At 36.7% G+C, this 23,724-nt stretch overlaps 1 protein-coding gene across 1 annotated transcript in view; it reads left to right on the forward strand.

The window, feature by feature from the left end:
* GBE1 (1,4-alpha-glucan branching enzyme 1) overlaps nt 1–23,724 on the forward strand; it is a 132,657-nt gene that overhangs the window by 69,165 nt on the left and 39,768 nt on the right. The window contains exons 8-12 of the mRNA XM_031058118.1: nt 10,266–10,381; nt 11,092–11,219; nt 15,641–15,739; nt 18,263–18,373; nt 21,196–21,367. Of these exons, the coding sequence (XP_030913978.1) occupies nt 10,266–10,381; nt 11,092–11,219; nt 15,641–15,739; nt 18,263–18,373; nt 21,196–21,367 (626 nt within the window). The remainder of the gene's footprint in view (nt 1–10,265; nt 10,382–11,091; nt 11,220–15,640; nt 15,740–18,262; nt 18,374–21,195; nt 21,368–23,724) is intronic.

A 23,724-nucleotide genomic window follows, 5' to 3' on the forward strand; every position in this document is an offset into this window, starting at 1 on the left:
TTTAAATATAACAGATTTATTTTAATTTATTTCATTTTAAATGGACTAAGCTTGGACATTGAGAAACAAGTTCTAAAAGTTGGTGTTTAAGGAACCAAATAGCATAATCTTTCAAAATGCTATATGTACAACTGGTTTTGGTGAAATTTACTTTTTCTTGTTGAAATTTAACTCTTGCTTTTAAGATTTCATAGATAGAAACTATGTTCGAACAATTGGTGAATTGGAGTAATTAGTCAGTCAATCACTGGAGAAAAAAATGTCCCAAAAGATTTTCATTGCTATTTATCCCCATTTTCTGATTTGAGTCTTTTGTGTTTATTACCCAGGATTTTTAGTCTACTCACTACCCTGAAATCTAAAATTCTGTATTTTTCTTCCTACAAATTAGTTAGGGGCTTATAACTGTTGTAGGGTGGATGTTGAGCCCCTGTAGGTGATTAACAAAGTGAATGCTTTTTGGAGAGGGAAAAAAGTCAACTACAAAACGCTAAAATTTACATTATGGATGTTTCCAGGCTTCCTTTGCCACCTTCTTGGATAAGGGCATTGGAAAAGATGAAAATCTACTTTGACTTTGTTGTAAGAAATTTCAAGGTAATTATTTTGTCATTGGGTTAACTGGGGAGGAAACTGAAAGTCTGTCAGGAAGTGGCAAGCAGCTTTCAGCTGGGTGTTCTTTCTAATCCTTATCCAGCTAACAAATTGGCTGAAAAAGGTAGTGACTTACAAAAAGTAGTTCAAAATAACATTCTTATAAACTCATTAACTGTGTACTGGAAACAGGAAATGTTTTGTAGGTTTCATCAACAGTTGCTCTTAGCACGGAACCATCCTCACCCAAACTTAGAAAACCAGAAACATTTGATTAGAGTCCGAGGCTTGAGCAACTCATTTGCCAGCAATGCTAGACTATCAATATATGCAAGGGCAAACTTGTTTTAAACTATTTCAGAGAATCTTAGCTTTAGTTTTCTTTGTATTCTTTGTCGTGGTCTAGACAACAAAACTTGTTTTCTCTAATATTATGAAGTTTCCACTTCAGCTATGTTTTAATGAGAAGTTACCAGCATGCTGCTACCACCTAAGCCAGGATCAGTAATAGTTGCACTGAAACACAATCTGAAATAGAGGATATCTGTAGTAGGTAAATAGTTGATTTCATTTCAGTTAAAAATCATGGCATTGCAGTAAAAGGCTTTAGTGTTAAAAATAAACACATATTTCCAATGCATGAAATATATTGGTAGATTAATATTTCCAAATGTAGATCTGTAACAAATAGTGTCCCTAAGGAACTTACTGGGATTGAACTTTGTTGATGGCACCAACCTGTGGGGTGGGGCTGACTGGTTTGAGGGAAGGGATGCAGGACAGGATACAGGAAGCAGGACATGGAGCAATGGTTTTAAACTGGAAGGGTAGATTTAGATCATAAGGAAGGACATAAGAACAAAACTTTTAATGGAGAAAGTGATGAGACACCAAAGAGATTGTCCAGAGAGGCTGTAGATGCCCCATCCCTAGAAATGTTTAAGTTCAGTTGCACAGGACTGCAGACTGGTGATGTCTCTGCCGATGGCGAGGGGGTCTGTTAGTATTGTTATTTTTTTTCTGATAAACAAAACAAAATTACTGAAGTACATGCACTTCACAAAATATTTCTTTTTTTTTCTATTAACAACACACAATACACCATTATTAAACTTAAAATGTTCTTCTATCTTACTGAACATATTTTTCTATAATCCTAAAGTCTATCTTAACTAAAACTAAAACTCGAACTATTATGTAATATCCTTACTTACTATACTATTATAACTTCTTCTAGTTTCAAACTTTGTAGTTACAGCTAATTCTCTATTCTTTCTGTTTCTAATACATGCTTTCCTAATTTTCTAAAAATCATCTTACCTTTACTATTTCCCACAGGGGGCTTGTGACTAGATAATCCTTAAGGCCTCTTTGGACACAGATCATTCTGTGTTCTGTGATCTTGTACAAGATCTCGTGCACTAACCTGTAGAAGAGCAGAAGTTGGTTTAAAACTATCAAAGGGTTCTATTGCCTTGTTGTGCAAGTTGCCATCCCATTGTTGACATAAAAATGTAAATACAGTACTCAAAGCTTTTTCAAATGCGGAGGAATGTGTTGTTTGTAAACAACTTTCTAAGTAAGCTTTAGGCAGCCAAATACGTTTTTGTAATTTTTATCTAAGGACACTAATTATTTACTCAATATTTTCAAGATGCTATCTGAGTTTTCCACTGTCACAATTTAATTTCACTGAATTAGTGGGAATACAACTGAATACATTTTGGCACAGTGTCTTTCCCACCTGTCTTGTGGAGCTTCCAAATTTCGTGGTTAAAGAAAGATAGTGGGTATGTTAAAATGTGTTCAGGTCACAAGAGGTTTTAAAATAGGTGCATAATGCTTGGAAAATAAAATAATGAATAGAACAAAGTATAACTGTGAATCAATACAAGAATTACCTTGTAGGTATTTATTCCAGAGATGATGCAAATAATAATTTTGCCATGTATCTTACTAAGCAAAACTACAGTCACAATCTATCATAAATTGTGTTTATTGCACTCATCTTTATCTTCATGAAGTACAAATTATATAGTTGAAATGACAGTATCTAGTAAGAAATTGAGATTAAAAACTAGGTGTCTTTGAATACAAACCTGTTCTTCAGGTCTTTGATGAAAAAGTATTTATGAAACATACTGGAAGTGTATTTACAAGTTTGCAACTCTATTGGCACAGCCCAGTCTGAGCTAATATCTTTCTTTAATTACATTCTTGAAGAATGTAGCTTCAAAAAGTGCAGCAAAGAGAGAAATACCGTGCTGTGCTTAAGGATGGATTCCTATTTAATATGAACCCTGTACTTCAGATCTCCTGTGCTGCATTTCAGAAATGCAGCAGCTTTGCATTCTGTTCTTCCTTAAAGAAAATGGGGACTGCTTCGTGCCTTGGTCAGCTTTGCCAGGTGGCTGCTTCCCCTTGCAGATTCCCTGAATCTTGTGCTGGGGATGATCTAAGACAGTCTTCAGGCTCTTCAAGCTTTCCACTGGAAGTGTTTTTCTGTGAAGGTAATAATTCATTGTACAAACTTTTCTGCCCTCCATGCCAAAGTCTGTCACGTAACTGAGCAGTCTCATCCCACGGTGCTGAAAGGAACATTTTGGACTGTATCCACAGCAATTGCTGATGCTGAGGATAAGATCTGGAAGCATGAGAGGAAGTAATCTAAGCCTTGTAGTAGCTAATATACAGAGTGAACTTCCCTTAGCCCCTGCTTCCCCAGGGTTAGAAATCAGTAGATTGCCATTCAAGGTGTGGAGTCAGTATCTCAGAAGCTTCCTGTGTTGTCTGTACTGGATGATGACTGATAATGAATGCTTTGACTGCTCTTAAAATTTTCTTATCCTTCTCTAGATTTGGCATTGCTACCAACTGCCTAGTTGGGATGAAGGGAACGATAGACTTTCAGTCAATAAAATACAGACAGGCAGCTAAGTCTTGAGGGATTCAGTGTGCTGGACTCTGAGGGTCTAAAGCAAAAAGATATTCAGATAATATCTTCTGAGGTGGTGTCCTAGGTTGGTAAAATGCAGAAATTTGCCCCTTTTTCAGTCTTCTCTATGTGATAATAACTCATAGTCCTTATGAGGTTCATTGTGCTACGTTAACGTAAAAAGTACCTGCCATGCTTTGTTGCTTGAGGATTAAAGTTTTGATTTGGGAATTTCAAGGTAATTACTTAAAAAAATAATTTGTTGTGGGATGTGGATACTTGAATGGTAGATTGAAAAAGTCTTTTCTGTGTACAGCTGAAGGCAAATCATAGTTGCTCTGAGGCTCAAGTTCACCTATACCATGATACCTTATACAATACCTTATCAATCATCAGTGCTCTCTAACTTTTAGGAAAAGCAGATATTTTTTGATGATCTGTTTGTACTAATCCTGGAATTTTCTCAAGGGCAGAGGTCTAGTCTTTCTTCACTTCTCTAGTGCTTTTATTTGGGATTTTTCAAAATGTTCTCTTTTGTGAAGAATTCTGTTTCTTGGCTGCTTAAATACCTATTGCTATTCATTAGCATTAGAAAAAAAAATGCACCTGAATTCAAATTAAACCTGTTTGAATTTGCATTTTGAAGGTACAGGCATGATGCAAATGCTTTAAAGATTTTTGTGTGTGAACCAGACACCTTCTCAGTGTCTCTTTGAAGTCATTGTGTGAGCATAAATTAGGGAACCAGTATTTTAAAGTAAAAAAATGAAATTAGGTTTATAGAAAGCACTGTTTCAGGCTTTTAATAAGATGGCTTTGAGAAAGTAGAGCTTAAAAATGCTAACAATTGCCTAGGTAGTTAATATTTTTCTCACTGCTAATGGAATGAATTGATTTTGAATGTAATTTCATTTTCCTATATAGGGAATAAATAAAGTTGAGGATAATTGTTGTTTATTCTTATACATATTTTGTAGCATACTATTTCAGGGGAGAAAAAGCACCTCACAACAAAGCAGTTAAATGTCCCTTGACACTTGATTCTTTACCAGACCCCATCTCAACTGGTGCTGTTTTCTAAGTAAAGGTCAGGATAGTGATCTGATTAAAATCAAGTCACCTGACCTGTAATGCTTTGTAGCTATTTGTGCACTACATTTAGACTTATTTTGAAGGCAAACTCAGTGTTGAACAGCAAACTACTGTTTAATTATGGAAATAATGAATTGCATTAAATTGTATGCCAATTCTGACAATACATCTTTAAAGCTGTTATTTAGGTGGATTTTATAGAACAGCAAATTTTGTTTGTTAATGTGCAGAGTTAATTATATGACGAAACAAGCTTAATATTGTCTAAGAGGTTTATTTTGGGAGAACAGAATTTTAAATAATCTCAAAGATTTTTATTTTATTAGTGTATAATTTACTTGGGTAGAATATAAGTGGGACAAATGCTAATTTATCCAAAACGGAGCTCAAATCCATGTAGGCTTTATCAGCATTTAAAAGAGTTTTGTAATATTTTTTTGATACTTTCTCTATTTTAAAATGTGTATGCCCTGCAGGCTCTCTTAAAACTGAGGTAATTGTCTTCAGTACTTGGTTTTCTTTCTTTTCTATTTACCTCAGGAAGCCCACTGAGCAAAAAGCATCAAGAGTATTAAATTTCATTACAATAAGTACCTACCTGCTTTGCCTCCAAGGCTGTTCTTATATTCACATTTTGCAGGACATAACCTTTAGTATATAGAATAGTATTTGAATTATTGCTTCCATTATATAGGGCAGATAACTGAATGCTTTATTTGATACTAGTTTACTCTTACCAAGTGTGGGTAGGACTAGCCATAAAAATGCAAGGCTAGGACAGTGCTGCTTACTTGCAGGTTATTTTGAACCCGTATATAATTCATAGTTCATTTGAGGAGAAAGATTTTTGTGCAAATGGCATTTCAGGAAGGTCATGTGAATATATTCATAAACATGTTTAGTTCATTGGCAAAATATGAGAGAGAGTTGGTGCAGAATTAACCTGCACAATTAAAATGAGGTGTCTTTTCAAAGCATCGATCAAATGTCTAAGCAATCAAAAATTGGGAAATTCTTGTTTCACCTTGCTGAATGGTACAGCTTGGTACCAACAGAGGAAGTAGAATTTTGAGGGGAAAAAAGTTAAAATACTTTCATGAACATTTCAGAACTACTGGTTCTATATGAGTAAACAATGTTCCTCATTCTAAGAATTCATTTTGCCAAAGTAATTATTGAATAGAAGTCTATAAGTCTAATAAATGCATAGTGCTATTATATTGTTTACAGCATATTGGAAAAAAAAGTGCTTTCTCCCTACATAGCAGTGGACTTTGGGGATTAGGATTAATGGTTGCAGAAGGGCTGTTGTCTGATGTAGCACTCTAGAATTCCAATTTTAACTAAAATGGAGAACCCTCTGCATCTTCAGAGCTGCTGCTCTTGTTTGCTCTCAAAACAAACCAAGAAAACAAGCTGCATAATAACCAGTGTTCTGCTTATTAGAATTTTTAAATAGAAAAGTGTAAATATATAAAACATAATGTGGATTATGTTTAATACATATTAGTATTGTTTATATATATATTTATAAAGCCAAACTGCTTCTCCTGTGAGAAATAGCTGAGGCAACTCAGACTATTTAGTTTGGAGAAAAGAAGGTTCAGGGGAGACCTTACTGGTCTCTACAACTTCCTGCCAGGAGGATGTGGTGTGCTGGGTCTCTTGTCCCAGGCAGCAAGTGACAGGACAATAGAACATGGCCTCAAGATTATATATCAGGAAAAATGTCTTCACTGGAAGGGTGAGCCTGTGTGACTGGCTGCCCAGGGGAGTGGTGGAAGAACCATCCCTGGCAGCATTTAAAATGTGTGGATGCGGCACACACAGGGACATGGCTTAGTAGTGAACACAGTGCTGTTAAGAGTTGTGCTCAATGATCTTGGAGGTCTTGTCTGACCTAAACTATTCTATGATTCTATATATTATGCATATAATATGTATATTTGTCTGTGGTTTATGAAGAATTGGAGTTTTGCCCACAGAAAGGCACAGAAGTAATTGTGCAACCCTGCATCCAATTAATTTACAACTATTAACTTTATTAGACTGAAGGCCAATTTCTTTGTTTAGCAATCTTTTGATTGAATTTAGGCCAGTCAGCTGTTGAAATATTTGGGGATAGTTTGAGAAATAATGTTTTAGCAATTCAGTGCTCCTATGTCTTAAGTTAATTAAACACTGAGAACTGAAACAGGCATATCATCATAAAAGTCTAGATTCTTATAAGGTCAGCAGTTCTCCAGTACATAGTAATAAATGCAATTCCTGAAGGTCAGCAATTAATATGGTTCAAAAATTACATCTTCAAACTGTATTAGGCACAGCCAATATTATTTTTTGTCCATAGTGACAAAATTAACTGGTTTAAATGCGTTCCTTGCATCTAAATATTTCGTGTTCATCTTGGACTGGAATTTAAAATGCTTATGGTGAATAATTATTTTGCTTTCTTTTGTTAGTATAGAGGAAAAAAGTAAATAACAAGTGTGTCTTATAAGCAATTTCATAGGTTTTCTGCTGACCTAGTATAGGAAAGTTGTTAAATGTCTCATCACCTCATGAAACTAGGTCATCTAGGGTAGATGTGCTCATTCCACTTTTTCAAACAAAAAAATCTGTTTTTAATAAATGAGCTATGGGCTCCAAGAGTGAAGGGAAAAAAATCCAGCAATACTTGTCTGCAAAAAAGACCTTCTTTGTTTTGAATGTCTGAGTGAATTCTGAATTAGATTTCTTACACTGTAAATCATTCTGTTCCTTAATGATGATACAGCATAAAAAAGCTACATAATAGCCTGTCTTTGATCATGCATGCAATGAAAGAACTTCCTTAATTTTGATATATGCAAAAATGTGAGATTTTTAGGATATAACTTAAGATATGGCTTTTTTCCAGAAGAAATTGCATTCCTAATGAATGCTATCCCGTTTCCATATCTGCCTGTAAAATACAAGAATGAGCTGTTTTGGAAATGCACCTGAATTACTGCTTCTGTGGTGGTTGTGTCTCAATTATGCCTCTTCAATTTTGGCCTCTGCTGGCTTTCTGCAAAGTTATTTGTTCTGTCAACTTCTGTGTCTAATATTGCTGCTCCCATGAACAAATTGACTTGGATGAAAAAATGAACCGCTGTATGGTTTGTATGATTTTCATGTCTCAAAAAATCTGTTATTCTGGTTCATGTTTTGGAGCCGTGTAGTTATCTCTCTACAAGTCAATATGGTTGCTAGTACTTGATATACTTCTTAAAAATTATCCTAAAGCTGATTTTTTGTCCGAGTTTAGACTAATATCCCAGATTAAATGATTATTTATTTATTTATTTATTTATGATCTTCTCTCCCATGTGCAATCAGATGCTTGGAAAACATCTGCTGCTCCTGCTCAGGTTTTTGATCTCATAAATTTTCTAACTAATACTTTGGTACAACAAATTCATCTTGTTTGTTTTTATTGTTGTTGCTTTTTCATCTAAAAGTCATTACAATTTCTGTTCATGCTGGTTCTCCATCTTTTCCCAAAGATCAATCTTTAATGCCAACAATGGTGGAAAAAAATTGCATTTGTTATCCATTTTGAGACTTTTGTGTATGTTTTACAAATGTACAAATCCTCCTCACCATCTTAAGGACTTTAGGGTTATAAAGTCAAGATGTTTGTAATGAGAAGAAATAACTTTTAAGTCTAGATAGTGCTTGTAGTAATTAATGTACTCTTTGTGCATGCATTATCCTAATTCTGTGTGAGATACTAATTTTATTTGCTAAAATGCTGTGCTCTTTTCTCGCAGTATTTAGCTTGCAGGAAATGGCTTTCTGTGAATTTCATGCTGAGTCAGAAAAAGATACAGCAAACGTTTGCACAAAATTGCTTTTTTGTGACCAGTTTGCCAGTTTGTAGGACTTTTGATACTTTTCCATCCCTTTCAATATCAGAGCAATCTCAATCTTGTCTATTCACGGCAAACCATCTCATCTGAGAGCTAATAAATATATGAAAGGTTCTTCAGACAAGCTCCTGAGATCTTACTAGTGTCATGTTAACTTGTGAATTGGATGATTTGAAGCAGGGGAGTGTAGTAATGGAACAATAACCAAAAAAATCTTGTCATGTAATGCATGCCCAGGAAAGGTGTTGAACTGAGGGAATTCACAGTGAGCTGATTCATGTTTCCTAAATTTGGAGGTTTTGATTTGGTAATAATTCTGTCTTTATATGCACAAGTATGTATCTCTGTTCAGTGCATGCAGAAAGAAGGAGAAATATTAAAGTTCTATGGAAGTTAATAAGAATTGGCTACTTAGTGAGATCAGGATTTGACTTTATAGTGTGTCCATAGCCTCTCATCTTTTCTTCTAATACCACTTACTCAGGATTTAAAGCATCCTTCATAGGAAGAAGTCTTGGAAGAAGGAAAGTGGTGACATTTGTTTGTCAAAATGGAGTTTATTCCTTGTGTCAGAATTTCTTTCTGAAATTACTGCTTCTGATGTCTGTTAAATGAAATGTAGGAAGGGTCCTCTTCATTACCTTGTGCCTACCATGTGCATAGGTAAATTTTGGTGTGGTTTGTGCAACGTTACCCATTCTGTCTCACCCAGCAGAGGGTGGCTGGAGAGACCCTGCCTGCTCCTGGGCTTTTCTCTGAACAGAAACTTGGTAGGAAGTGGGGTTGTAGCTATGCTGTCTTGGAAAACTGGTTAGAGAGAAATCATAACATTGGCAAGTGTTGAAGATGTAGGCAAGACCAGTTTCACTACATCTTGTGTTAGCTGATTGAGATGGGTGAGCTCTTTAGAGCTGTGGCTTGAAGGAGGTGTCAGAGAGGGCTGTGCCATGGAGGGGGAACAGTAGAAACAAGATGTGGGTATCTTTGGAAGCTACAGAGACCAATGCCCAGGGAGAGGAGGTGATGAATGCTAGGAAAACTGCTCATGAAACTATTTTATTCCTTAATATCAGAATCTGTTCATGAATGTTTCCACATGCTTGTTCATTTTGGAACCTCTTTTATATTTTGATGTCATTTCCATGCTTTGTGCATGTGTGTGTGTGTTATATCACATTCCTGATATTCTGAACTTCAAAATACACCTCCTCAACTTTCTCTTGGTTTACTTTTCAAATGTGTAAATTTGCAACATAGTAGGTGATTTGGTGTTCTACTGGTGACATGTGATTTGTCATTAATTGAGAAGGGCAGCTATTGAACAGCAATTATGCCTAAAAATTGCTATAAATCCATAAAATCTTGGGGAGAAGTTCTTGCCTATTAAAATTTTATTTCCTTTTCTATAGCATCTTTTCCCGCAGAGAGTAACCATCTTCAGGGAGGGAAAGGAAAATTACACCAGCAAATATGGGTAGTAAAATATATGTGTTCAGACACTACCCTGTTAGATGTCTATGTACATAGTTGAGAGTTTTTACTAACCTCCTATCTCCAGTCTTAAGATTTTGTGCAGTAAAAAAGCAAAGACTTAAAGACAAATCTTTTAGGGAAAGGTTAATGAAAAATGGGGAAGAAGTCATTAAAATAGTAAAATGTAAAATACAAGTACCACATATGCAGGTGGAGGACATGGTATAAGGAACTCAAGTTGATCCCAAGGTTTTTAAAGCTTAATAAATGTATTTCAGCTGGGAAGTCCTGAGATTCCTTCTGTCTAATTTGAGGATGTGGATTGAAGACTATCGCTTCGATGGATTCCGGTTTGACGGCGTTACGTCTATGTTGTATCACCACCACGGCATTGGTGAGCCCTCATGTCAGCCCTCCTGGTGCAGCTCTGTTCATTTAAAGTTCACTGTTTCTCAGGGGGGAAAAGGGGTTTAGCACAAGAGCTAGAGGGGCTTGTTGGTAGAGCTTGAAACTAGATGGGAAAGGGACACAACCAGGCTTGCTAGTAATGAGCAATGGGATGGCACAACCAAAACATGAGGATGGAAGCATTAGGAAGATCCCTCAATCTGCTCCACAAGGTGTCAGCTATAACAAACAGTACTGAAAGTTTTTCTGTACCAACACACACGTGGAACAAAATAGAAGAGCTCAAAGCTTTAGCCGGGTCCTAGGGTTTTGACATGATTGGCATAAGCAAAACCGGTGGGATGAGTCGTGTGGCTGGAGTGCCACGGTGGATGGCTGGATGGGAACACAACACAGCTGGCACAAACAGATTCAGAAGATTCCTAAAACACCTGGATGATGCAGGGTGTGATTCTGGGGGATGGTCCTGTGCAAGGCCAGGCATTGGACTCTGATCTTAATAAGTCTCTTCCAGCTCAGGATATTCTGTGAATGATCAAAAGAATCTAGATTTGCTAATTTTCTTGCTTTGTTGCTATGAGGATAGATGGAAAATCATTAATATGTTCTGTGCTTATAAAATTAAATATTGAGTGAAATACCTGTGTTTGCTAAATAAAACTTGACTCTGGCTTTTAAAACTTTTTGTCTTATTAGGCACAGGGTTCAGTGGAGATTACAATGAGTATTTTGGCCTACATGTGGATGAAGATGCTTTGTGTTACCTGATGCTGGCCAATCACATGATTAATACCTTGCACCCAGAATGCATAACCATAGCAGAGGTAAGATCATTTTGCCATCCTCAGTGACATTAATATTGATTAGTTTGCTTTAGGATGTGAATTTCCTGTTAATTATCAAGTCATGCTTTGGGTACTCAAGCAGTGACATGAGCTGAAAAATATTAATTAGTGGACAGACTTTGCCTGGTGGGAAAAAACAACCTGAATATGCACTCTGGGAATTTTCTCAGCATTAATAGATTATTAATTAATGTGGCAGTTTCTTTTTCTTTTTTTTCCTTCATCACCTTGAACTTGTAATGAGAATTGTTTTTATTAGTTTATTGCTTGTGCATGATAGCCATTTGTCAGTGGCGCTCTGCGGTACTAAAGATTAACAGGCCTAATGATATTTTGCATATTTTGAATTATATTGGTATATCTGACAATTACCCTTCAAATTAAATGCAATAAACTTATAGATGTTAAATATATAGGGTAATTTAAATTTATTATTAGGTTTCTCCAGGTTTCCAAAGGAGTAAATAGACTATATTACTTGAGTTGATTGAGATGAATTTTTTTGACTGAAAAATGTTTCTGGCACATGGAGTTTTAAGAGTATGAAACAGCAGAGCATTCAAAATTCTAATATTCACTGGTATTTTTTCTTTATCCAGAAGAAAAATCATTTAAACTTGGAGGATTCTTTTCTGTTATCATGTTTAAATAATTCATTTTGTTTAGAGGAAAAAGTGGTATCTATCTGATACCATTAGGGACTATATGGATTTCTAATAAAAGGGTTTGTGATGCTTAAGAGTTCTCTATCTTTAGGAAGCAAAATACTGCTTTACTTAATTTCTTATTTATGGTAAAGTCTTCTATCATAGACAATCACTGCTAAGAGCTCAATGACAAGCTACCAAAACAGCATCTGGGGAGCAGTAAGTAGCAAACTGGAGGTGGTTTCATTGTAGGCTTATTTGAAATTAAATCAGTTAATTTTCTAGCTAGTCCTAGATTACAAGCATTCCTACCAAAGAATTTCTGAGTTTAGTTGTCTTGGACTACCTGGCCTAAGAATTCTTTATTTTTTTAATAAGATGTGTCTTCAGTTTCTCGTGCTTAAGTTGAGAGCTGCTTCTTTTTCAATACATAATTTTCTGCCTCGGCAAGTTGCTACATGTATCATAGAATTGATCAATGTGCTTCATGGTTAAAGGAGAATTTCAGAATGAGAAACTATTGACATAATTGAAAATTACAGAAGGCAGTGAAGAATGTCTGCTTGCCTATAGAATCAGTGCAATGTGAGAAAAATGTTTTTCTCTGGCCATAACTAATGATAATATATTCCCTAATTAATGTAATTAATTGATGATTTTACAGCTTTTTAATATTCTGTATATTCACTGTCTTAGTAATTGCTAATTTTTTTAGGTGTTACTGAGTATACGCTTGTTTTTCATTTTGGTCTTCTAAATAAAGCGGCAATTAAAGATCTTTATAATGGGAAGAAAAAATGCCGAGTAAAATTATGTCATGCCTGAAGTATTCTAGACACAAACAGACAAAGAAACAGTGGTTTCTATTTTTATATGCATCTCTTTTCAAACCTTTATAAACAAATGCTTTGAAATTAGCTGTTTAATCATAGCGTAATAGAATGGCCTGGGTTGGAAAGGAACTTAAAGATCATCAAGTTCCAACTCCTTGCCATGAACAGGGACATCTTCCACTAGCCCAGGTTGCTCAGAGCCCCATCCAACCTGGCCTTGAACAGGGATGGAGCATCCACAGCTTCTCTGTGCAACCTGTGTTAGTGCCTCAACACCCTCACAGTAAAGACTTTCTTCCTAATATTTGATCTAAACCTACTCTCTTCCTATTTGAAGCCATTCCCCCCTGTCCCATCAATACATATCCTAGCAAAATGTCCTCTCTGTCATACTTGTGGGCTCCTTTCAGGTACTGGAAGGCCACAATTAGGTCACCACAAAGGCTTTTTTTCTCAGGCTGAACAATCTCAATTCTCTCATCCTTTCCTCATAGCAGAGGTGCTCTATCCCTGCTCATCTTCATGGCCCTCCTCTAAACTGGGTCCAGCAGGTCCCTGTCCTTCCTGTGCTGGGACCCCCGAGCTGGGTGCAGCCCTGCAGGTGGGATCTCAGCAGAGGGGAAAAATGCCCTCTTTCTCCTGGTGCCCACTTTGGACACAGCCCAGGACAGATTTGAATTTCTGGGGTGCAAGAGCATGTTAAAAGTCATGTCCAGCCCACCAGCACGAATGCCCTCTCTCTCCTGCTGCCCACTTTGGACACAACCCAGGACAGATTTGGATTTCTGGGGTGCAAGAGCACATTAAAAGTCATGTCCAGCCCACCAGCACCTCCAAGTCTTAGTGGCTGCTCTGGATCTGTTCACACCCACCCTGGGTGGGTTGCCCCAACCCAGGTGCAGCCCTGGGGACTTGTGTCTTGCTAAACTCATGAGGCTCCCATGGGCCCACTTAAACTGGGTCCAGTACAGACATCACTGTATGTGATTCACATGACATGTGATTCCTGTCTGAACCCAGCATACCTGCCCATTCCACTGCCAAAACCCCCAACATTTTGGCAGTGACACCAGCCATGGAGCAATGTATGAATAGACTCAGTCCATCCATTTCTTTCAGTGTTCCTGCCTTCAACTAGAGTTAGAGAAAAGGGCTTCTGCCTCAGCTTCCCTTACCAAGTGTCTCAAGGCCCTGAAGTCCTTTTTGATCCCCCTTGGATCACATGTTGTTACTTCATTGCCTCCTCTGTGGAAGATCAGTAATGTGTTGTAGTCTGAGGGCTGTACCAGGCTAGGAGGTTTCCAGGTTGAAGTACATTTGATCTACTCAACAAACTTTTTTTTTTTGTGTGTGTGTGTATCCAGTTAAAATTTGTAGACATAGATATAAATGCTGTTAAATTTGGAGTTTTACTTCCCAAAAATCTGTCTTTAATTATTTTGATTTAAGTAGATGGTACTTGCTTAAATCTCAGACTTGGACGTCCTCCAGACAGGCATCGTGGCATTGCAGAAAAAGGCTTTTGTTTCATATCATCATGTCCTGTATAACTTAGAGACCAAGAGTCTGTGTCTATCCATTCTGACTGATTTGGTAGAGTTTTGGAAATTTTTATCACATGTAAAACTTCGTAAAGAATTTCCACTTCACTATTTGTTTTTTAAAGCATGTGGAATGTGGACACAGTTTTCTGTGTGATCCAATGGCTGCTGACTGAGGGGGGATAGTTCCCTCCTTTGATCTCCTGGCTGTGCTGCTCACACAGCCTGGGATGTGCTGGCCAGGCCTGGCTGAAGCTGGCTGAAGCTCAGCTTGCTGCTGGCCCACAGCCCCAGCCCTTTCTCCCCAGCAGAGCTGCTCCCCAGCCTGGCTGGCCCAGCCCCTATGGATGCAGGAGGTGGCCCATCCCAGGGTCAGGATTAGCTTGGTGACATTCTGACACTCTGTGTGACATTTCTGCTGATTGATTCCTCCAGCCAGTCCCTCTGGATGGCAGCCTTGCCTTCCACCCCTGGGATGCCATCCATGAGCTTCCTGGTGATCTGGTTGATCTCCTCCCTTATGTCAGTGGATTGAAAACTGGATTGAATCCGGCAAATCAGAATGAGCTTCCTAATTAAGCCCTGGTTCTAGTTAGTATTAATTCCATAAATTCTCTTGTGTAGATGCAAGAGGTGTTTGTTAATCCATAACTGCTGTTAGTGAGAAGCCATTCCCCCCCAGAAGTTAATAAAATTGAGTACTGATGGTTATTTTGCAATTGTTAAAGACTTGCATTTTCTGTTCAGATAACTTTAGAAAAGAATGCTGCATGATAAAATTGCCTAACAACATGGTGAAATAAATATTTTGAGAACGTGGAATTACAAATTTAAGAATAGTCAGCCTCCATCAATATGAAACTGGAAAATTATGCAGTAAGAGCATGTCACTTTCCAGGACTAGCTGGATCAATAGGTTTTGTTTTGAGAGAAGAGTAGAGATTGTATTTTTCTTCCTTAGTGCACTTTATATTTAACCTTTTTTTATGCAATTCCTTATGCAAAATATCAATAAACAAAATGAAGGTTTAATTTGTCTTTTGTTGATGCTGTACTTTCTATTGATTACTTGGAGCTCAAGAGAGCTAATTATTTCAAACTCTGCATCTACTGAGGTCTCTTCCCATTTAAATATTTACTGTATTAAAGTATTCTGAGGTACTTGATGAGAAAAGTCATAATGCTTTTCTCTGTAACTTTTGCATTCAAACAGCACATCTGGGTGTAGTAATAGCCAATTTAAATTTATTCTTTTCTCCCTTAAACCAGGTCAATCTCTGAAGCTGCTTATGTTTGTATATCAGTATTACTGGTGGGAAATGTGCAGTGATATTTGCAGTGCTGTGGAAATGATGTTGTGGGTGTTTGATCTGTTCCAGGATGTTTCTGGAATGCCAGCTCTCTGTCGGCCTGTGGCAGAGGGAGGAGGGGGCTTTGATTATCGACTTGCCATGGCCATTCCAGATAAGTGGATACAGGTGAGAGCTTCTTCAAAAATACATCCTGCTCTTCAAAGTGGGATGCTTCTCTGTCAGTGCATACACATAAACACTTCTGAATCCTGCTGACAAGTTTTGCTTTCTCTTATTTTAATGGACTATTGAAATAAATTCTGATAGGCTTGAGCACAGGTATTAGAGGCTGAAATGAGAGCTGTCAGATTTCATGTAGGTTTCAGGTGGGAAAGTTCAGGAGCTGGGATTCACATGCCAGCTGATAATTGTTTTCTTAATACAATACACATAAGCCCGATTTCTTTGAAATGACCTGTGTCTTGCAACAGCTGTAGAATGTGTAAGCTATATTGAATCTCAGCAGGTAGATAAAAAAGTTAACTGTATGCATATAAATATATAAAAACAAACAAATCACTCCAAAAACATGGCATAGAAATTGGCATTGAATATAAATAGACCTGAAAGTTTAAGCAAAGTAAACCTAGGTGAATTACACAAACACCTGCAATTGATATGGGGGGTAACAAAACTGAATAATATAAATATGTAAAAAATTCTGACTACACTAAGGATTTATATCACCTTTTCCTTAATATAGAGAATCAAAAGAAAAGGCATAAATACTAAATGATCTGAAAAGGCTTCTAGTGATGTTTTAGAGAATGTTTTTCAGTTAAATAAAATATTGCACTCGAATCCTTTGGGATATCATGATGATCTGAAAACAATAAATCTTCTTTATGACCATTAAAGCTTCATTTTATACAGTATGGAGATAAGAATAATAACAAAAAATTAGCTTACCTTCAGCATCTTTCAATTTTTTAACTAGGAGGTAGAGGGCCAATAGAAAAACAGATTTCAAGCCTCTTTTCAGAAGACAAACTTGACAGCTTTTCCAACCGAGACACCAACATTAAAACTTGGAATGTGTAATTTAGACATTTAGGTCCTGGGATGCAGTAAGGGCTCATTTTTTTTTAAGAACAAATACCTAATTGTGATGTTTTGTGGGTTTCTTGGAGTTTTGTTAGTTTGGTTTTTGTTTTGTTCCTTAACATACTTCAGAGCAGGCAAGATGAGCAAAGTGCAAGTGGCCAAGTTCATCTTACACAGAAAAAAACCCCAGACCATAGAATTTTACAAGTGCAAAAAATTTGCAATCTAATTGAGCAATCTCTGATATGGTCTGCTTCATGTAATTCACAATACTTGGATAGAAAACATAACTGTCCTGCAGCAAATGCTTTAACTGGAAAAAATGTGAGTTTTTCTAGCTTAAACGTGCACTTGACATGGGACAGCATGGGACACTGATGGGATGTTGAGTGCAAATCAGTTATGATTGGCATTGTACAAAAACTTGGTGTGATGAGGCAGGAAGCTTCTTGCCAAGACTGCAAATAAGTGACCAGAGTAGAGATGTGGAGTTAGAGGTGATGCCAGAGTTTGTTACCACATTTCATGAAGGGAAAAATAAAGCTGAGATGGTTGGAAGGGAGAAGTTCATCTAAACAGTTTATCAGCTTTACCTAGACTGCTTACTCTCTCTCCAGTTTTTAAGTACATCCCTGTTAATAGGAAATTTTCTAGGCAACTTGCTAAAGTCAGTTTGAAAACTGAGGCATCTGCAAGAGATTCCATTAACTAATTCTGAGGAATCTGTAAAAGTAAGAAAGATAAAATGTTTGTCACAGCAGTGGTTGTACTAGTTCAGATTCAAGATAGATGTAATATGATGTATATGTAATATGATGCTACATAGGGACCTCGATGTGTTCAGAGCGACAATTTATGGACTTAAAAAAAAAATCAATGAAGGTGGAAAAAACTGTTTAGGAGTATATGGGCAGTTACAATTATAATGTTAACTTTTACAGTGTGATATTGGCCATCTTGGTATTGCCTTTTTATGACTTCTATTTTATGTCTTTATATTTATTTGTGTGCATTTAAGTCATTGTGATCAATGAAGGTCTCCAAAGTGGTGTACAAAAAAAAGAACAAACTAACACTGAGATTGAGCTAGATTTAGCAGAGGAAGGAAATAATGTGATACGAGGCAGAAAATTCCTATTAATGGCATTCAATTTAAATGGTTAAAAATCAGGAGGTAGCACCACACTGCCCAAGCTTTATTTGGAAGCTCCCATATGCCAGGATTGCATTTCCTGATATTGTGAACCAGGTAGGTCTGTGCCCACATATTTCTTCCTTGGTTTTGGTGCAGTGCTCTCTTGCAGGTCCTATCAATCACATTATCCCCTGTATCAGAGGATTCATATAATAAATGGCAAAACCTGTTGTCTGAGCTTCCTTGGGGAGGTTAGAGGAGAAACAAAGTATTCTAGGTATTATATGTATGTGGGAAAATTGAAAGGAAAAAGTCAGCTTTTTGGATTGTCAGAGAAAGCTCATTGCTTCAGAACTTGGGAGCATGAGCATACAGTTCACAATCCATTGGAAATTTCTGTTAATGCCAAGATAATGTTACATGTTTTTAGTTAAAGCAGTTTTTCACTGATCTTTGTTTCATTTCTGTAGATAATTAAGGAGCTGAAAGATGAAGACTGGAATATGGGCAATATTGTGCATACATTGACAAACAGACGGTGTGAAGAAAAATACATTGCTTATGCAGAGAGTCACGACCAGGTATTTTCAGCTGTTTATTTGTTCATAACCAAGTAAATGATCTTGTTTAGAAGTTTGGTGGGGTTTTTCTTCTGTTTTTTAAATGAGAAAGGAGTTGAGGAGAATGACAAGAATTTCAGAAATGGGTAGATTTGAACTAGTGCTCTTTTTTTGTACTTTTTTGTTTGTTTGTTTTGTTTAGGTTGGGGGGGTTTGTTTTTGTTTGTTTGTTTTGCTGTGGGTTTTTTTTATGATCCTTAATTTTAGTAGAAGAATTCTCCCTGGAGTGCATGGGTAATGTTGGCTTTCAGTTTTGTTTTGATTTTTAGAAATGAGACGAAGCTTCTTGTTTTGCCTGCCATAGAAGACAGGAAGGTGTATAATCCATGCAGTTTCCATTCAGTAAATTAGAACACTACTTCTGATAAGCATAAACAATACACCAATTTAAGAAATTTATTTGTGACTCTTTTCCCTTCATGAAAGCTTTCCTCTCTGGAAGGATTGAAAACATCCTCTTTTGAGACCTGAATGAAATATGCTGTAACAGTTTGGTTCAAAGTACGGCAATTATAATAGTTCTGTGTGTGGAAAAAAGAAAAAGTAATGATGAGTTTGGGTAACACTTATCTCCCACAGTCTTTTTAACCCTTGTTTCTGAAGAGTCAGAAAACACTGACTCTTGGGAGTCAATTTGGGAATTGTACAATTAGCATCTTTAAACCTTTCATTAAGAAATTTATATTTTGTTTATATAACCTATCTTTCCCTTTATATAATAGAGGTTGATATTCCATTTCCTGTACTTTCTGCAATAGATGTCAACAGAAATGTCCAAAACAAGTTGTATATTTTAAAAAGAGCATTCTGAGTTTGCCATTCATTTTGTGTGCCAACTTACACTCTAACCTCAGAGTCTGTTGCAGTGTTCATTTAATGCGTGATCCTGATAAAGAACTTCAGAAATTACTCAAAAATATATATTATTCTATGATAAGCTGCTTTCATCAAAGTTGATTCCTCACCCTGAAACACAGCATAGAACATTACTGTTGCTGTTCTTTTATTTCATGGTGACTTTTAGCAATTGAGTTGTATTCCATATCACTTTGCATTTTCTGTTTAGAATGTCATACTTTGGGGAAAAAAAAGTCATTATTTTTAATTAAAAGAAAACAATGATTACAGACATGCATCAGGCTGATATGTGAAAAGTAGGCTAGAGAGACAAAAAGTGTGGATAAAATTCAGCCTGAAGATGCCTGAAGTGATGCATGTGAGGGTACAATCCTGATTTCCTGTATGTTGTAATGGGCTATGAGCTGACTGTTGCCAGTCAGGATACAAGGCCTTGTAGGAAGAGTGTGAAAATAGCAACTCCAAATCTAATAGCTGTCAAAAGAGCAGATGCAGTCTTGGAATTACTGAGTGGAGTAGAGCAAAGAGCTCAATCAGCATGCCACTGCAGTCTTTCCTGGTTTGTGGGCATCTTCAGTGTTGGAGACAGGTTTGGTCCTGTATTTTAAAGGATATACAGCATAAGTGCAAAAAAAAAAAGCTGTGGAGAGGAATAGCAGGTGAAGATTGATTTTCATAAGGAAAAAAAAACTAAATAGAATAAGATTCTTTGGGGCAGCGAAGAGATCATTGAAGGGGGAAGTATATCCATTTATAAAATCACAGTTGCCACAGAAAACATGAATAGGGAAACACTTAGCTGCTCTTCCAATAGAAAGATTAGGGGATATTAAATGGCACTAACAAATGCCACATTCTGAATCCAGAAAATAGTTGTTCATTGCAGTCTTCAGTCTTGTCATTGTCACATAGGATTATTTTTTTGCCTTTAAATAGAGTATTTTCTTACTTAAGGGAGTAATCTATATATGCTGTTATATTGTCAGCTGGAAAATGAAAGGATGATGATGCTTTTCAGCTAAACCTGTTTACAATTCATCTGTATCTCTGGAATTTAGTAAGTTTTCTTTCAAGAGTATAAAACAAGACTTGGTCTAATTGAACAAAAGTCAGCTATTTAAATAGAAATGCTCCAAAATGTTTTCCACTACCTACCTGCTAATATATTGAATAGCATTTTGTGGCCTTTCTCTAGTAGCAGTGAGCACTAGCAAGTTAGTAATTCAGTTTTTTCTTTTGTGTGAAATCGCAGAAAACCAGCCACATTCTTGATTGCATATAAGTGAATGCTTCATACTCATTCTGCATGTCTGAATCACTTCTGTTTATACCCATTTATTTTTACATTCCTGGCATTTTTACTTTAGGTGTTTGCTTTCTTATTTTCTGTGTTTCCTATAAAAATTCCCAAGTGGTTGGTCAGTTGTGACTTACTGAGTTGATGCTGCTATTTCACATTTGATATCTGTAGGTGAAAAAGTTCTTAGAAGCAGTTATGCAGTACGATCCCATTAGGTGAAATGTAGGACCAGGGGTTAGACAGCTGCTAGTCTGTTACCATTATGCACTCGATCCCATCAGCCCAGGAGCCCCAGCAACAATGGGGAGGGTTGCAAAGGGAAAACAGACAACTGGGGCTGACATCCAATCCAGGCTCAGCTCATGGACATCCCTGCCTCAGGTTTTGGCAGCAGACCAGATCTACATGGCACATTACACAATGCACAGATGCAGTGATCAGAATGTAGAGTCACCATGACCTGATGATCATTGGTGGTTTCCTTCAGGAACAGGGACTGGATCATGCAGTGATCTTGCAAGTCCTCCCCCCATGATACAGACCCCCTGTTTTAAAAAAACCAAAACTTAGGAACAGTTCTATTACACCCAAGGGTTTTCTTCAGTGTCTTTCTGAACTGTTCTAGGCACTGGTTGGTGATAAGACCCTGGCCTTTCGCCTGATGGATGCAGAGATGTACACAAACATGAGTGTGCTCATGCCTCTGACACCAGTTATTGATCGTGGGATCCAGCTTCATAAAATGATTCGTCTCATTACTCATGCACTCGGAGGAGAGAGCTATCTGAACTTCATGGGTAAGTAATCTCAGGAAAAAGTCTCTCATTTTCTCATCTACGGAATGCGTGGCGGGGAAATAAAATGATCTGACATCGTCTTCTATCCACAGTATTTATCACAGTGCTGAAATTTGGAGCATAAATGCTTTTATAGATTTATTACAAAAGGTAATATGCATTGTTTTTCTGTCTGCAAGATGTATGGTAAGACAAGAAAATAAAATCAAGATGGTTTCTAAGTGTATGAGAAATAACTTTTGCAACTCAGGCTAGTATTTTAATTGTTTTGCAAGTTTGTCAGGTGGTGAGCTGTTGCTCACATAGCTGAGTTGTATTTCATCTCTATTCTTTTAGAGAATCATCTCTATTCTCTTAAATTTTCATCTCTATTCTCTTAAATTTTGTAGGGTAACAATGAATTTACTAAAGATAGCTCTGTGCTTATTTCAGTTATTAATTGTCAGGAAGTAGTCTGGAATCAGTTGACCTATTTCATTGCTTCTTAGTGCTTAATGAGGTAGGCAAGGACAAATCACAGACACAGGAGGCACATGCTGCTATCAAAGCACAGAAACTGTAAGAGTTAGTGGTACTTTCTTCTGGTCCATCAACTGTAAAACAAAACTGTTTAGTTACTACTTAAGCACAGTTGCTACAAGAACTTTCAATTGTTAATCTAATTTAATCAGCAAGTTATGGTTTCAGGTAGTCATCTTAAAAGTTGAGTATTCTTAGCTTTATGGAAAATTCCAAAGCTATTTATGCTGTCTGTTCTTGGCAACATTCATTTATTTAATTTTTTTGCAAAATAGTTTTTACTTTACAGTAAAAATTTTGTAATGTGATCTGACAAGTTCTGTATAGCATTTGTGATAGTCTCATGGGGAATGAAATGGCTGAAAGCCTGTTACAAAATTGCCAGTTCAGTTTTCTGATAATGTAACACTTAAAAATTATAGAAATTTTAGCTTAGTACTGTTTTCTACTTTTGTGGTTAAATGTTTTGTTATATAAAGTTTAAGGGGACTGTTGGATATATATTGCCCTTCTTCCATAATGGTGTATTTAACATCATATTTTCTGAGTAAAAACCTGGAGAACATATGACAATGGTGACACTGGATTTAAGTTTACCATACTGGTACATATTCTCCTCCTTTGTATTAGAAGTAAACTCAGAAAATGCTGGGTTGATTTTCTTAAAAAGAATTGAAGCTATTTCAGTATAGAACAAACTAATTCACCGCATGCAGTACTAGTAAAACTATTATTTCCAAGAAAATGTAGGTTGTTTGCTTCACTCTTAAAAAAAAAGAGTTAATGAAATAAATATTTATGAAGTGTGCAATCAGGCTGTTCAAGGTATGAGGTGTGTGTTTCCATTCAAACTAGTGATACTGTGATAGTTAAGGAAACAGGTGTTTACTAAATACTGCAGCTAAACTGCAGGTGTCTTAGGCCCAGATTGACTTAGTAAGATTAGAAATATAATCAGTAATGCAATGTGGCATGTTAAATCCAGTGTGTCAATGCTGGCTGATTGAGCAATTAATATTGGGTATCTCTGAGTACTGCAAATGGTTCAGTAACTACATTATAGTTTGCTATTTATCAAAAGGTGGAAAGATTGTAATAAGTGTTGGAGGAGAAAACATATAAAATTCAGAAGGCTGGCAGTCCTGTGGACTTAAAATACATGTTGCAACATGGTATCTAATTAAGCAAATACAGTGACAAATTAGTTCTTTAACTTACAGGTTTGTGTGAATGCCAAAGGTAAGAAAGAGAAGCCTCCTGTAGGGTGAGGGAGGGAGTGGAAATCTTCAGTGCCTGGAGAAGTCATTCCAGGTGCCTCTGTGCTTCCCTAGATCCTTCCATGAAGAATCTAGTGCTTCCTGTCTCTGAAAACCCAGAAAAGAAACACCCTGTTTTCTAAATGCTTTGCTTACCTTAAGGAAAAAGAAACCTCATCTAAAAAATATTGTGTCAGGAGTGGAAATCTGTATTCTCAAATATATCCTGGAATTTCTCGTTGAAGAGCTGGAATAATATTTAATTACACATGTGTTGGAGCATCATTTGAGCTCTGTACATGCAAGCAGATTCTCGCTGACAGAAGTCTGTGCATCAAACACTGATTGTGGCTTTCTCTCATCTTTCTCACTTTTCACACTGGATGGTTCTCTGTCCTTCTTACATGTATCTCTAAGAAACCACTGGAAAAATCCTGGAAGTTGTAATTCTTATTTTTTGTGTTTCTGGATGTTTAATTTTCACTGGAGACTTTTATTTTTCTTCCCACTTGCTTATATCCCTCAATGAGTGTTGTATGCAAAGTTAAATGTGAACAGGAAATTTCTGTCCTTTCAGTAAAT

The sequence above is a fragment of the Geospiza fortis genome, unplaced genomic scaffold, assembly GCF_000277835.1.
Source record: "Geospiza fortis unplaced genomic scaffold, GeoFor_1.0 scaffold72, whole genome shotgun sequence".
Taxonomy (NCBI): domain Eukaryota; kingdom Metazoa; phylum Chordata; class Aves; order Passeriformes; family Thraupidae; genus Geospiza; species Geospiza fortis.